General features: G+C 49.7%; 1 protein-coding gene across 2 annotated transcripts in view; it reads right to left on the minus strand.

Annotated features, from left to right (window-relative positions):
• The window catches only part of LOC147717091 (ras-related protein Rab-18-B-like), a 478,022-nt gene that overhangs the window by 260,400 nt on the left and 201,340 nt on the right, over positions 1-16,282 (minus strand). For both annotated transcript variants that reach the window (XM_086924004.1, XM_086924003.1), the window contains exon 4: positions 13,872-13,944. In XM_086924004.1, coding sequence (XP_086780130.1) covers positions 13,872-13,944 — 73 coding nt within the window. The remainder of the gene's footprint in view (positions 1-13,871; positions 13,945-16,282) is intronic.

The following is a 16,282-nucleotide window of genomic DNA, read 5'->3' on the forward strand; positions in this document are numbered from 1 at the left end:
TTTTCCTTCTTGCTGTTTCTTTTATTATTTTGCTTCCTCTCCTGCTTAGGGATATCTCAATGTATACTTGTATCAGCATTAAGTGTTACTTTATTTACTTTTTCTCTGTAAACAACTGAGTTAATATTTTTATTTTCATACTGTTTTTTTTTTATTATTTTGCTCTCATGCTTAGAAATTTCTAAATTCATTTTAACATTAGGTGTTACTTTAACTGATTTTTCTCTCCGAGGGCTGGTTATTTTTTTATTTCCCGATTTGTTTTTCCGTTTATTATTTTGCTCTCCTGAAGATCGACTCCCATTTGTGACCACCACTAGAAAGTCCCCTTCCAGGCCTTCCTTAGATTCAACATATACACATGAATCCATACTAGAATCACTATCACCTAATATTTCACCATCACTCTCGGCAACAACTGAGACATTATGAAACTGCAGTGACACCTTAAAAACGACCTTCCTTTCCTCGTTTAATTGCTCTCCCATCATTGTATTCCCATCTGGTTGATCTCTACAAATGACGCTATTGATCTCCTTTTTTCTTAGAGATCACACAAACAACTTAAGTTTTTACAAGATCTTGCAGATTATTCTTCCTTCCAGAACAACACGCTTCTCTCTGCGCCCTTTCCACAGCACGTTCTAAATATTTATCAGGGTCAACTACACAAGTTTAGGCTGATCACAGTAGGTCCAAAGAGATCCAGGTAGGCCCACTGAACAACAGTACATTAAATCCTGGTTGCAGAGTGTTATGAGCCCCCATGTCGAGGGGGCGTCCGCAGCCGAGGATATGCTTCGGGTCCGAGGCGCTGTGAAGCTGCAATCAATCAATCAATCAATCATGGGTTTGTTGAGCACCACTACTCACCCTAAGGGAACACTCCAGTATGCAGACGACACGGTGATCATGGACCACACTAGGGTCGGGCTCCAAAGAGCCCTAAGCAGTTTGGCATTATACAATAAGTCAAATGACTTACGGATCAACGTGGGCAAGACCAAAAATGTCATTTTTGGCAAATACCCCCTCAAAAAAGAAGCTTCATGACTCTGGGGGAGCACCGTATCGTCACCGCCCCATCCTACAACTATCTGGGCACCTGGGTCTCTGAGAGTGCCTCTGCAGCCAGACATCTGAAGGAGCTTAAACCTAAAATTGACAAAACCATTCTGTCGCTAAGACGCCTAAGCCACCGCTTGGACAGTCCCTCAGCAGAACCAATGCTGACAGTGCTCCGGGCAAAACTGATCCCTGCCATTGCATATAGGCACATAGCCTACCCTGGTGCATTTGACAAAGTGGTCAACGCGGCCCAGGCGAAAGCCTATAAGTTGGTGCTACAGGCCCCTAGATACGCAAGGAACACTAGATTAAGGCTAGAAATAGGCCTTAAGCGACCGAAGCTGGTATTACTGGGGGATCTTTTAAAACTCTATATTAGAGTATTGAAAGCACCAGTACATTCGCTAAAGCACTCTCTAAGATCAATCTTTGATGAGGTGGGCTCCCCCTGGTACTTAAAGGTAGGACAAGCCATTGCAGCATTGAAAATCGAAAGAAGGAGTTTGCCCCTGCACGAAATTCCTTTCTCAGCCTGGGCCCAAGCTGTTAAGCGCCAAGTCCGGATTATCTCCTTTGAACTTGACCTTGCATCTCTTCGGCAAAATCCACTAACTCAGGCCCTGGACCAATCATATATTCCAGGTAAACCCCAACCTTACCTGCAAGATCCAGTATCCACTTACGCGAGAAAGAAAATGTTGTACTTTCGACTTTTGGCCCTCAGGATCATGGACTTCAACCCCAAATGGGACCGTACGGATGGCACCTTGGCCTGTCGCCTATGCAATTACCGTAGGGAATCCTGGCTACACTTGCTGTGCTGCTGCACAAAGCTGGCCAATGACCGCCATCGCTTGCTGCTTCCGATTTTAAGGAACACGGCCCATAGAACTTGTAGAGAGGCCTCGGACTGGTGCCTCTCAGTCTCCACGACCTGTTTGCTAGCCAGAGTTGGGAAATTTATACACCAGGTAAAAATGGCACTCGACTCCCACTTAACGGTATTGTCTGCAAAGTAACTGGAAGCCTTCTGCCCCAGTTATCGAACTTGGTCTGGTTTAAAGATCCACGAAGAATCCATCTTTCGTCAACAGCCCTTGGTACATGAATTGACTCTACCGAACTTTCATGTGCCCCCCTTTATCAGCTGGGAAACACTTGTATAACCTATGCATCACTCCTTTTAAAAAACCCAGTTTTGGACAGCCAATCAGGACTAATATGTTAGTATTTTAACTTAAAGTGACTCTCACTTTTATGTTTGGATGGGACTTGAGAGTGGGGGAGTCGGGACGTTCATAAAGCTTTTTATTCTTTTCTTTTCTTATTTCTTTCATTTTTACACTGTAAAGATTTTAAGTAATCATGCAGTTTATTAATAAAATTGTCAAATTACTCACCCTAAGGGTCTCAAGACGCTGTGCAATGCAGGGTCCAGGGTCATCGTCGTTGAAGATCCAGTCGACGATGGTTTGTGATGCATAGTCCGGCATCAAGGATGCGTTATGCAGCTGAGTAGATCCATCTGTTCCGAAGAGCTGTGGGGATGTGATGCAAGAACCTGCATCGTCATTGAGGCTGCCGCCGACAAGAGATTAGGGATGCAAGGGCCTGCGTCAGTAAAGCGTTACACAGAGGCGGTTTCGATACAGGCTGCAAGGTCTATGTGTAATCCTTGCGCTGGGAGAACCCTCGCAGCAAAATTGAAGGGTTAGATCTCCTTGGGATTGCTCTGTGCAGTAGAGGTGATGTGTCCGTTCTGCTGGGCACACAGACTGGTTGGCAGAACACCTTCAGGCTCACTTCCAAGGGTTCAGGACTGGGGTGGCACCACTTGGCAGGGTTGGACTCAAAGTTTGCAAAGTCCAGGCGCTTCGTTCAAGGCTGTTGGAGCCTGATGTTCCCAAACTGTAGTTAGGAGGCCAGCCCACTAGTACTTGAATTCACTTTGGGGGGGCTGGGTTCAACTGATACAGACAAGAGGGCAGCAGCCAGCAGGTCAGAAGTCCGTCAAAGCAGCAGTCTAGCACAGTGGCAGTCCTTTCAGCAGCACAGCAGCCCTTTTTCTTGTCGGAGTATCCACAGGTGCAGAAGTGTATTGAAGAGTTGGTGTCTGTGGTCCAATATTTATACTGTGGCTTTCCTTTGAAGTGGGAGAAGCTTCTAGAGGTTTTACATTGAAGTCAACAGACATCATGCCTGCCCTGTCCTGGCTCCAGACAAACTACAGGGGGTATACACGCCTTTGTGTGGAGGCAGGACAAAGCCTATTCAAGTGCAAGTAGGGCTGTGCCCAGTTCCGCACTCCCATCCTGTCAGCGATGGCCCATTCAGGAACAAATATGCTCTGTGTTGTGTGTGACTGTCTATGAGGAAATCACAAAGCTCAACTGTCAGCTACATCCAGTCATGCGTCCCTCAGATAGGCTGCTGGCATAAAATGGGTAAGGCAGGAAAATTCCAACTTTATAAAAGTGGCCTTTTTCTAAATTGTAATTCAAAATCTGACTTCACCATGAGAGAGGATTTTTTATTACAATTTCAAAGAAACAAAACATAAACTGGCTACCTGCTCCCATTTAGAAATGATCATTTATTAGCTGTAATAAGGTACCTCACATCGTAGTCTATGGAATGGGCAGAACTTGCAGCAATGAAGAACGAAGAGTTTTTCACTACCAGAACATGTAAAACTTAAAAGTATATGCCCAAAGTTTTTAAATACACTGTCCTCTGGGCTGGCCAGGGCCTATTCTAGGGGGTGACTTAGTGGTATAAAAAAGAAGGTTTGGGCCTGGTAAAACTGCACAAAAGGGCTGCAATGGCAGGCCTGGAACATGTGTAAAGGACTACTTAAGTGGGTGGCACAATCAGTGCTGCAGGCCCACTGGTAGCATTTAATTTATAAGGCCACTGTACTAGGGACTTACAAGTACATTTAATATGCCAATTGGGTATTAAATGGCACATTTAATTCACTTACCAAACACAAGGAGATGATGGATGGAGTGCTGAAACTTTTCAGACACTCGCCCCAAGTCACATATTTGAGTTGAATCCATCATCATTCTTTAGCTCACTTCATCACCTCAATTTGGACCCAGCCATAGGCAAATCAATCTTGACCCTGTGCCTCATGGGAACAGTCCAGACCGAACTGCCAAGCCAGGTACACCCTGGACCGGAAAGAAGCATCCTGAAACCGGTTTCAGGGTAACACCCCTCATCAGCCAGGCTAGCTTAAATCCAGTGGCAAAGTGAGCAAGGGACCCACGTCTGGGCATACTCTGCCAACTTAGGGCGAACAAAACAAGGTCATCAGCGGGTCAGGGAACCGGCTGGATCAGAAGAGAAACTTGATGCCGGCAGCTGGCAGGATTGCAGTACCTCGGCTGGAGCCTCGGCTCCAGCAGGAAGTTTGAGGCGCTCAACATCCATGGCAGGTAAACTCTTTGCATGTGAAGTTAGAAAATAAGACCCAGGAAGGCGATGGAGGAGTGTTGGTCATGGTGAATTTTGAACTTAAAAACTTGTCTGGAAGTCAGGATCCTTGAAGCATAGAAAGCCAGAAATTTGAGTCAGATCGTCAGTTCCACGTCGGCAGCTGCGGTTCGGCAGTAGTCTGGTGGTAGCCGATGGTCCTTTTTGCAGAAGGTTTGGAAACAGTTTTTTTTTTTGTAAAATTTTTATTTTGTAGTATGCAAGGTGAAACGGAAAAGGGGGAAGGGTATAGAGCAAGAGGAGCAAAGGAGAAGGAAAAGAAGAACAGGGACAGGCCGCCATAAACCCCACACAGGGGGAGCAATGATTGGGGAGAGAAAATGTCCGCAAAGCAAGGCCAGCTGAACTCCAAAGTCCACACCATGACGCCAGGGGCCGGGCAAGCAACAGAGGCGCGGGTAGGAGGCCTACCCATCATAGCGTCCAAATTATGCCAGGCGTACCAATAGTAGAGGTAGTGTCCCTGGAGAGGGGGAGCAGCTCCAGCCCCAAGCAAGATGTAGTGTTCATCCCAAGAGTAAAGTAAGTCGCAAAGAGGAAGACAAAAAAAGAGTAACGTCCCCAACTACCCTCCCACCCTCGTCCCACCCCAACATTCACCTCCCCCCAGTGGTGGCGACACCAAGCACACAATCCATCACAGTCACTCTCACAATCAAATCTGGAAAACATGAAGGGATCGCAGTGCTGACGGACACACTGCCGAAGGAAGGCCTCGGGACAGAAATCGTACAAGTGGGCCCCAGTTGTGCATAAAGTTCTTAAAGTTACCCAGAAAAATGCCAGAGAGACGTTCCATGCTCAACAAGCGCCACAAGCGGGCGTGCCACAAGGAGATAGCAGGGGCAGACGGGGCCTTCCAGGCGGCTGCCAAGGTCATCTTAGCCGCACCCAAACACAACCACATGATACGCCTATCCGCCCTAGTTTGATGCTCGAGCAGAGGGTCCCTAAGGCCTAATAGGACAAAAGCCATGGAGTCTGGGATTGGGTAACCCAAGATATCCGTCATGTGTGAAAGAATCTCGGCCCAAAACGGCTTGATGGAGGGGCATTCCCACCAGATATGGCTAAAATCCCCCAACTTTCCACAGCCCCTCCAGCACCTATCTGAAGCTGTCGGAAATATGCGGCGTAATTTAGACGGATACAGGTACCAATCAAAGATGAGTTTCATATGGGCCTCCCTGAGATCAGTGGAGTGGTTATGCGCCGACACGTCCCGCCACAGGCCCCGCCATTCACAAGCTGAGATGTCCCTTCCTAACGTGGATTCCCAATGGTCCTGGTACCGCGGTCTCGGAGATATAGTAGTGTCCAATAGCAACTTATATAGGAAAGAGATCGCTCCCTTCATGGTGGAGGTGCGAAGAAGGAAAGATTCGAAAGTCGTCAAGGGCCTGGTGGCGGCATCCACCACTGAGGGCGACGTCGCCCAGTGGAGGAGCTGGAGATGTCTAAATCGCTCCGTTGGCAGCACCCCGTAATCCCTCATACAGTTGTGGAAAGTGAGGGGCTCAGTACCATGAAATAGATGGGTGAGGGCTCTACAGCCGCCCTCCCTCCAAGCCTCAAAAGGACCCTCTGTCAAGGCCGGGGGGAAGGCCGGGTTAAAATGAATCGGGGTGAACGGGGACGGGAATGTGGTCCAGCGGTCATCGCCACTCACCACGTCCCACACCTTCAATACCGTGCTCGTGGGGGTGCTAATGTATGCGTTCCTGGGCCGGTCCATCTTAGGCTTCCATGCCAGATCCCATATGGAGCGGCCCGCCACACTCCGATCCATGTGGAGCCAATGCTTTTCCGAGCGTTGTTGGGACCACTCCACCAGAACTCTCATTTGGGCAGCTTTGTAGTACAATTGCATGTCCGGGAAACCCACCCCCCCATCTAAGCGTGGGCGCCGAAGAACCGCAAATGGAAGCCGGGCCCGGCCACCCTGCCATACATATTTCAGCATCACGGTCTTCAATCGGCGGAAATAGTCCAGCCCCACCGGAATCGGCAAAGCCTGAAAGAGTTTGGGAAGAAGAACCATCTTGAGGGCGTGAATCCTGCCAAGCCAGGAGATGAATTTGGGCTTCCACCGGTCCAGTTCAGCCCGGATTGAAGACAATATCGGTGGAAAATTAGCCTGAAACAGGGCACCCACAGTGGAAGTCAGTCGCACCCCCAAATAAAGCAGGGACGTGGATGCCCAAGCAAGCGTAGTAAGCATCCGGGTCTGTTGCACATCCCCTGGGGATAGGGTCAGATTCAAGATATAGGACTTATCAAAGTTAACCTTAAAGCCCGCCACTGCCTCGTAGGCGGAGAGAACTGAGAAGACATGGGGTAGTGACTGTGCTGGGTCGCGTATGGACAGGAGGACGTCGTCGGCAAAGAGCGAGATCTTATGTTGTTCACCCGTAAAGGGAAGCCCCAAGATCCGCTCATTTTCCCGTATCGCCAATGCCAAAGGCTCAATGCTGAGGGCGAAAATGAGGGGCGAGAGGGGACATCCCTGGCGCGTCCCCCTGGAATGGCTAAAACTCTTGGATCTGTGGCCGTTGACCAGAACCCGGGAGGTAGGACCTCGATAATTGGCCTCGATCATGCGAACGAAACCGGGCGAGAATCCGAAGTCCTCCAGCGTCCGGTGCAGGAACCCCCAATCCACGCGATCGAAGGCCTTCTCCGCATCCAGCCCTACCAGCACCGCAGGTATGCGGAATCGTTCCGCCTTTTCAATGAGATGTACCACGCGGCGCAGATTATCATGAGTCTGCCGACCTTTGATGAAACCAGATTGGTCAGGATGGATCAAGGCAGGCATGAGGTCCTGCAGTCTGCCCGCCAAGATGGAGGAATACAGTTTAGCGTCCAGGTTGAGAAGCGCTATCGGGCGATAAGACGTACTCGAGGTAGGGTCCTTCCCCGGTTTGGGGATTATGGTGATCAGCGCCTCGGCCATGGAGTCCGTAGTTCTACCGTCAGTCGCCATAGCATTGAAGAGGGAGACCAAGTGGTCACAAATCTCCGAGGCGAACGTCTTATAGAAGAGGGCCGTGTAGCCGTCAGGCCCAGGTGCCTTATGCAGCTTCAGGGCCTTGATAGCGTCCAGGACTTCCTCCCGAGTGATGGGGGAGGACAGCAAGTTGTTCCATTCATTGGAGACTTTCGGGAGAGGGAGCCCCTCCAGGAATCTGGACTGAGCCTCCGGGTCGAGAGCGTCACTCGAGTAGAGTGCTGCGTAGAAGCGGCCAAAGATGGCCGCCTTGTCCGCATCCTTGTGCTGAACCAAGCCCGTGTGATCACGCACCCCTCCAATGTAATCCCGCTCGCGTTTGTCACGAAGTTGCCGGGCAAGATGGCGCCCAATCTTGTTGCCCTGGGAGTAAGAGGTACGCCGTAGGCGCAGAAGAGTGAACTCCGCCCTGTTATTATAATGGGCCCTCAGCTTCCCGCGCACCGCCGTTAGGGGCCGTAAAGTCACCCTGGAGGGGTTCGCTTTGTGGGCCTGTTCCAGAGTGGCAAGTTCCGATTCAAGAGCCTCCCTCTCCTCGCGTCTCAGTTTGTTCAGGCGCGCGTTGAGAGCGAGGCAAGTGCCCCTTAAGGAGGCCTTGCACGCATCCCAGGTGTTGTACACCGAGGTGTCCGAAGGGGGATTGAGAAGAAAGAAATCACCGATTGCCTTACGTAAGGCCTTACAGGACAGGTCATCCCTCGCCAGGGCTGCTGGGAAATACCATTTGCGCCAACCGTCCCCCCCGGGGGCCCAGTGTAGTCCCAGAACCACCAGGCTATGGTCGGATAAAGAAAGTGGAAAGATATTAGATAGTTGTATATCTCCCCGGAGAGCTTGGCCCAACAATACATAATCAATGCGAGAGTACGAGCGGTGAACATTAGAGAAAAAAGTGTAGTCTCTAGCCTGTGCATGGACAAAGCGCCAACCATCCACCAATCCCATATCACCCAACTGACGCTTAGTTTCCTCCGAAAAGACTCCAGTGTCCGCCCTTCGTGTTCCAGAAGCGTCCAGGTCTCTGTCCCATACCATATTAAAGTCACCCAGCAAGATCAAGTGTCCCTCCACAAAGTTCCCCACCTTATCGAGCAAGCCTTGCAAAAAGCCATTCTGACCCGCATTGGGGGCATACATTACAACAAAGGTACAGAGGCGGCCGTGCAACACCCCCTTCACCATCAGCCAGCGGCCCTCCTTATCAACATTCATTCCCAGGGGCTGAAAATGCAGGGAAGCCCGGAATAGAAGGGCCACCCCCCTATGCTTCGTGGCCGCAGACGCCCTGTAGATAAGAGGGAACTGTCTGTGGCGGAGCCGCAGTTCATCCTTCCTAGCCAGATGGGTCTCCTGAAGGGCGACCACGTCTAAGTGGTGGTCCACAATATACTTCCATAACTTCTGCCTCTTCTGCGGGGAGTTGAGGCCCTTCACATTCCATGTACCTATGCTAATAGTCATAACGGGAAACTAGAAAGCCACGCCATGCATACGTCCGAACAGCCACACAGCTCAATCAGAACCTCGCGGCCACTGGCCCGAAGAGGCACCAGGGCCCAAGGACCCCCCAAACAGAGCGCATTTCAGGAAGCGTAGGAGTAAACAGGATTGTAATCACATGCACCATACCGCTAACACACCAGGTCGCCACCACCACCCCCCCTAGCCCCAACCCCAACCAAAACTGTACTGCCACTACAAGCGCTTGCAAAGCACCAACCGGCCCACCCCCCCCCAAACAGCCCAAAAGCCAAAAAAACAGAGCACAAGGCCCGCAACCTGAAGTTTACAGTCAGCAGTTCCAATGGGCCACAGGTCACACGGTCCGCATCAGACTGGTATCGGGATGGGGGCACCAGATCAGGGGCCCCCAGGGCCAAGGCCCGGGGTGTCTTCTCCAAAAGTACCATAGTACCCCAGGGCCGTCGGAGTAGAGGCGCTCCGGCGCCCAACCATGAAGAAATCAGGGGTCAAGCCGCTCCAGAGGATTGCTGAGAATCTGCAAGAGTGGCCGAGGCCACCGACGCCACCGCCGATCCTCTCTCCTGCATGCGAATGGAGTGGTCCGGTCGCAGCCGCTCCGGGGAGGCCCCAACTCTGTGCCATGACGAGGAGCGATGTCGGCGCCGTGAAGGTGAGGATCGTGCTGCCTGCGAGGGTGGGTCTTCCTCCAATCGCAACAGCTCCCTCGCGGACTTCAAGGAGCGGATTTGCACCAACCGGTTCTGCCACCGGAAGATGATCCGGAAAGGGTGGCCCCAAGAGTAAGAGATGCCCTGATCCCTCAGATAGGCAGTCACCGGCCGGAACTCCCTCCGTTTCTGAAGGGTAGACGCCGCCAAATCCTGGAACAACTGTGGCCGATGTTCTCCGAAGGTCAAGGAGGAGAGGGCCCTGGCATTCCGGAGGATGCGTTCCTTGATCTGAAAGTCATGAACACAAGCCAAGATATCTGGAGGAGGGCCCCCTCGCCTGGGCAGGCCCACTCGATGCACCCTGTCCAGTTTAATCTCTAGAACATCCTCCTCATCAAGCACCTGGAGGAAGAGGGCCTGCACGTAGCCCCTCAAATCACCAGCCTCACCGTCCCAGGGGACCGCTCTGATTCGGATGTTGTTTCTCCTGGAGCGGTTCTCCAGGTCCTCGGCGTAGGCTTGCAAATTCAAGTTCTGGTCTGTAAGGCGAAGAACATCTTGCTGTAGCTGGTGGACGTCATTCGCCATACTTAGGTCATGGTCTTCCAACACGGCCACTCGCTCACCAATGCCGTCCACGTCCCTCCGGACTTCACGGAGGTCCGATGCTAGTTGGGCTCGCAGTTCGGAGATGTCCTCCTTGATCGAGGCAAAGAGCTCCGACATGAAGGCCTTAGTGGCCGGCGCCTCCTCATCCGATTGTCTCGCCGAGCCACTCGCCCCTGGGGAGTTGGGCGGTTGCGATGCCTTGGAGGCCCCCTCCTTCACCGTCCTCCCTTTGCGAGGCAAGGTCGACATGGCGGCGGGGTAGCGGCACAAGGCCGTCCGAGCTGCAGGGAAGAGCACCTGCGCACAGCAATGGTCGCTCGAGAAAGGTTCCCCAGCCGAGGAGCCAGGGAGTGGCAGCAAAGCCGACGGACCCGACTCGCAGAGCCAGGCCGTAGTCAGTCACTCGGCACAGTGCACAACTGAGCCCTCCGCCTCCCGATCGCTCGGGCCCGGTGGATGGGCCGTGCGGCAGTCAAGTTGCACTAAGTAGCCGGCCGTTGAGCCTCCCAGCCGACCAAAGCAAGTGGTGAACCTCCAAACCAACGTCCCGCTGCAGTGGAGGGGGCCTGAGGGCTGAGAAGGTAGAGGACGTCCGCCGCTCCGTGAAGCCACGCCCAGCCGCCGCCGATCCACTGCCCTCCAAGGCGGGCTCGTCTGTACGCAAGGTCGGTGCTCAGTAGGCCCGTTGCTGAAGAGCTCTTAATGGCGCCGCACGACCACTCCGGAGGGCGCCGATAGCACCAGACCACTCCGCCCAGCACCACCGACTGCTGTTGTCGTTTTGGAGCGGATCGAGGCCCTGTAGGCGATGCTGTACAATGCTTAGCAGGTCGGGCGCCGGAGCGACTCAAAAGCACGTCTTACTCCGACGCCATCTTGGCCACGCCCCCCTTGGAAACAGTTTTTAAGTGTCCAGTCTTGCTGTGTTTGATGGGAAAGAGCATCCTCTAACACAAACCAAGGGTCCAGGACGTTTGGGGCACCAATTAGGGGTTAGGAGCCAATCTCCCAGAAGCTACCAGCAGGGTCCAGGGAAAGTACAGTTGGAACTGATAAGCTGGACTCAGCAGACTCCTAGTCTACCTATAGCTTTAGTCTTGGGCTTCTTTTAGCTTTTGTGTTCCTGGAGCTTAATACGAGTTTAGCCAACTAGCCCTTGAAGTCCACTCTGTAGTCCTGGGTACATGTGGGGAACATGTCCAGCCCTTGGGATTTCTATTAGAGATTCAACATCAGGCACAGTCTTTCTTCCGTCTTAGAGATGTTATAAAGAGGGTTCTAAGGGTGCCACTTTTATACCAAGTGCCAGTGTGGGTAACAGAAACACCTGGACACTCCCTAACCAATGAAGTAATGGTTCCCAGGTTGGCTCCTATCCACTTTTGGAGCATTTCCTACGTGTTTTACTGTAAGCTACCCCACAATGCATCTCTCTACCTAAAACTAATGACAGAACCTTTCTTCCCTTGTACAGAGCTCTGGGCACAACCCTGAGGTTTGTCCTACGGAAATGAAGAAGTCCTCCTCCAAATCATTCTCAAACAGGTGTTTTACCCACAGGGATTGGTGCTGCTCTGGCTTCTTGGACAATGGGAGGGGCAGGCCTAGGTATCAGCTACATCTTTCTGTGACAGGGTATGCCCCCTTTGAAGCTTGTGCATTTGGTGGGCACATCCCCAAAGCCATCCTATCAGGTTGAGACTACATCTCCACCCCTTTTGTTCCCTTTCCTGGGTGCCATTAACATCTCCCAATAGACTGCCAGATAACAGTTTGGGATTAACTCTGGAAAGACTACAAGAGATTTTAGGCAGGAAAATTGAAACTTTCAAAATAATAATTTAAAATCAGACTTGATCATTTGATTGGATTTTTAATTACTATTAATTTGAGACCTAGTTCTAACTATTCCCAAACTGAAGTTATGTATTCTAAGGTGTTATAATGTAACCAGTGTTTTTCTGTGGGAGAGCTAGCCATGCCACAATGAAAAAAACTTACATTGGAGAGTTTTCACTGCCATGACGTAAGTACAGATGCCTTACTTGTACCCCCACTCGACTTTATCGAGTTCACCTACAAACAGATGATAAATGTGATCGGTGCGAGAGAGAAGGGGCAGACTACCTACATTTAGCATGGGACTGTGAGCCAATTAGAAACTATTGGCAACAGGTGTTCAGGGCCCTGGAACAGATGATTGGATCTTCACTACCCATTACCAGAAATATTTACCTCTCTCTGACTGCTATTGGACAAACGGAGGCAAGTCTGCAGATGGAGGAGGGGCTTGGCACCCCAGTTTAAGGACTAGGTACAAGATCTCCTATTTTGTCAGAAACAAGAACTGTTACCACTGCCTTCCAGACCGAGAGACATTTGATACCCTCTGCTGGCATTCTTGTTGAACCAACCACTGAGGGCGATGATATGAGACCCCATTACCCGCACAGGCACAGTACAGTTGAGAAAGGGGAGAGAATGTCCAGATAAAGGTCTTGGAATCTGCAGGTGTGTAGGGGGGTGCATTCTTTAAAAAGGTGATAAAGGTCAAGTCTTGCTATCCTGAATATTTGGAGAACGCTGGTTTAAGAACAGGGCCGGCCAACTGAGGTAAGAATATTATTCTGCTCTCTTTATTGCTACGGGAATGTTAAATGCCCATGAAAATTAGGACACGACAATCCAGACTATAGCCAATCTTATATGTATAAACTTGGTTTAATGCACATTAATTTACTATCCAGCATTACGGATAAAAGTTCTTTCTTATGTGAAAAATCTAATCAAGAATTTTTTTTTTTAAGTACAGATGCATTACTTTGTAAATACCATGCACCCTGCCTTGTGGGCATTTAGGACCTACCTTAGCGGTCACCTATAATTATTAAAAAGGTAGGTGTAACCCTGGCAAAATTGTTTGGCCAGGTTACATTTGCTGTTTTAAAACTGCACATCAGCCTGCAGGGGCAGGCCTTAACACATGCAGTGCATTGTGACTTTAGCGGTGGCACAATAGGTGCTGCAGTCCACTAGTGACAGTTAAACTTACAGGTGATGGGCACACTGGGTACCAATATACATATGGGACGTAAAAGTAAGATAACTGTGCCAATTTGGACTTTTAACCAGTTTAAAAGGTTTTTAGGTGTCAAATCACGTGCACAGACCTGGTTAGCAGCGCCCCAGGGTAAAGAGTCCAAAAACCAACAGCATTAGTAAGAAAAATTAGGGTGATCATGCAAGAAGAAGCAGTTCCTTACAATAATGTTTTTGCATTTAAAAAATATTGTAACAATACATTTCATTAAAATATAATTAAATTACGTTTACTTTATTCTCTATATCACTTTTAATAATTATTAATGCATAATCGTTTTTTTTCTGTTGGTTATTTCGTGATTTCTTTTCTAGTAACGACATAAAAAGAGGTCAATATATTCAATTGCGTTTATAGGTCCTTTCTGCATGTGATCACTTCATGCAGTGCCTATGAGTTTTTACACATCATTATTAACAAAGATAAATGGCAAAAATGCCAGTCTTACCCAAGATGACTCCCTGAGCTCCTCTATAATAACTTGGAGTTAATGTTCTGAACCGCTCTTGTCCAGCGGTGTCCTGAAGAAAACAAATAGTACAAATTCATGGCTATTAAATTTTTTAAAGGGTACTTCCACTCAAAGGAATTCTGACTACTTTGCAAAACAGGAATGGTTTGTACAAACCATGTAGAAGCTCTATCCTAAATAATTGACAACTACACTAAACCAAAACATTTTCACTAAGGTTTAAACAATATATGCAATTTGCAGGCTGCCTTTCCAATCTTGTGAACATAGGGAGAAAGCACGGAAGGTTGGCATCCTACAGGGCCAAACAGGACATGGATTTTAGCACATTTAGGGGCAGATGTAGGTAAAGAGCATTTACCGATTCGAAAATACCGAATTTTACAGATTGGGTATTTTCGAATCGGTAAATGCTATGTAGCAAATCATTCGATAAAAATTACCGAATCGTTAAATACCGATTCGGTAAAAGGGGGAAAACATTGAAAGGTGGCAGGGTGTCACTTTGACAACCTGTTGCATTTAAGTGCTCCCTACATTAGGAATTCGGTAATTTACCGAATCGGTATTTAAGAGTTCGGTAATTTACAGATTCCTTAAATTACTGCTTCAGTAAATTACTGAATCCTTAATTTCGGCCCCTACATCAGAAAAGCCTATTACCGGTCGGTAACGGCCGAAATTCGTTAATTTCGGCCGTTACCGACCTGTAATAGGCTTCCTACATATGGCCCTTAGTTCTTCTAATATGCTTCAAGGGAAAAGTTACAAAATATTGAAAACATCTAATGATCATGACTGTGAGTAACCACCTTTTAAAGGTAGAGTGAGCATACTTTATATGGAGGAAAGTGTCGGAGAGCTGGTGAGGCAGGCAAAGCAAGCATGGAGCACACTGTGCTGAGGGTCGAGTGTGGGGCTTTTGGGGGGTGTGGGGTGAGACTCCGTCAAGGCACCGTCATCCCCCAGTGGTTCAAGGTAAGGGGGTGGCAACAGCTTCGCTTGGTGCACGGGCAGAGGCGCAGTGCGGTGCTGGCTGAATAGTAACAAGCCATTACCATCCACCATTACCGCCCGTCAATGTCATCATACTGCTGCTTTCTGTGCTGCCGCATCAGACCTGCATTGCTCACTCGCCTACCCTCCCTCCCACTCCAGCTCACCTGCCACTCGGCATTTTGTCCTGTGCTGGCTGACTGCACTGCCCTGCAGGCACTGCTCCTCCGTATCACCGCTCATCAGGGTCACCTGCCAGCACTAGCTCTTTCGCCTGTTAAAGCTCAGAATCTTTCGGCCTTCCCACCAATACAGAAACACAAGACTTACAAGGCTGCACAAGTTGCATAAGCTGCATAAGGCCAGGCTGAGCTGGAGCTAAAACAGAAAGGGGAGAAGAAAAAAGAGCCCCCAGTCGTCAGCTCTGAGTACGATCCACTGGGAGCAGGCCCTCTAAAGGCCCTTCAAGAACATCTTAGAAGTCCTCAAGGCCCAGAGCTCAAGGGGCAGGACTAGTGGGAATCATAGGCCCCAAAGATGACTAAGTGGAGCCCTAGATGGTTCTAGAAGGCCAAAGCCAAGAGGCAGCCGCGGCAAGTGAGTTGCAACAATGAGAATGAGTACGTTCGGAGTTGCGTGTGGTGGCGACATTAGAGCTGACGCCCCAGGGTCGAACTGCAGTGTTGCAGAGGCGACTTTGCTAGGTCCCGGTGCTGCTTATATCACTCTGTGTGCTCCCCTTCACCTTCTCCCCCTATCAGGATATTGCTTGATTATTTTCTTCCTCAACCTGCTTCTTCTAGCTCACTACCTCTCTAGGCAAGACGCAATTCAGCTATACAGCCTCCAAATTAGTTTTACGCCAGCTGTGACCACTAACTTGCCTAAGGTACGGAAAAGCAGTGGGTGAGACGGGAAACAAAACCCACGCACAATTAAAAATCTACAGTGTGGTCCGGCAAGGCATGACGGCCCACCACCACCAGCGTTGGGATGAAGAGGATGCTTGTAAGACAGCCTTAATAGTAGGAAACAAAAGTCAAGCATACAATTGTTTAATCTCAACCATAATGAAAATGTTTAAAAACTTTGCCTAGGTATACATTTCTAGAGGAGTTGGGCCTGGAATCACCCCTGAAAACCCAAGATTTAGAAGGCCTGCCAGAGCCACTAACCCCACAGACTTTCTTTGACAGTTGGGACTAAATCCCAGACCATGTCAAAGCTAAAGCTAAAGTCTCCTGAGACTTAGGGGTCACTCCGGCAAATAGGCTCCAATTTTTCCCGGACTTCACCACAACACACAGTCACCTAGGTGATGCCCTTATGCTACAGTATCAACATGCCCAATAGCCAGTAGAGGCAACTGAGCCAGCTAACCCAGCCAGGCC

This window comes from Lissotriton vulgaris, chromosome 5 (assembly GCF_964263255.1).
Source record: "Lissotriton vulgaris chromosome 5, aLisVul1.2, whole genome shotgun sequence".
NCBI classification, from domain to species: Eukaryota; Metazoa; Chordata; class Amphibia; order Caudata; family Salamandridae; genus Lissotriton; species Lissotriton vulgaris.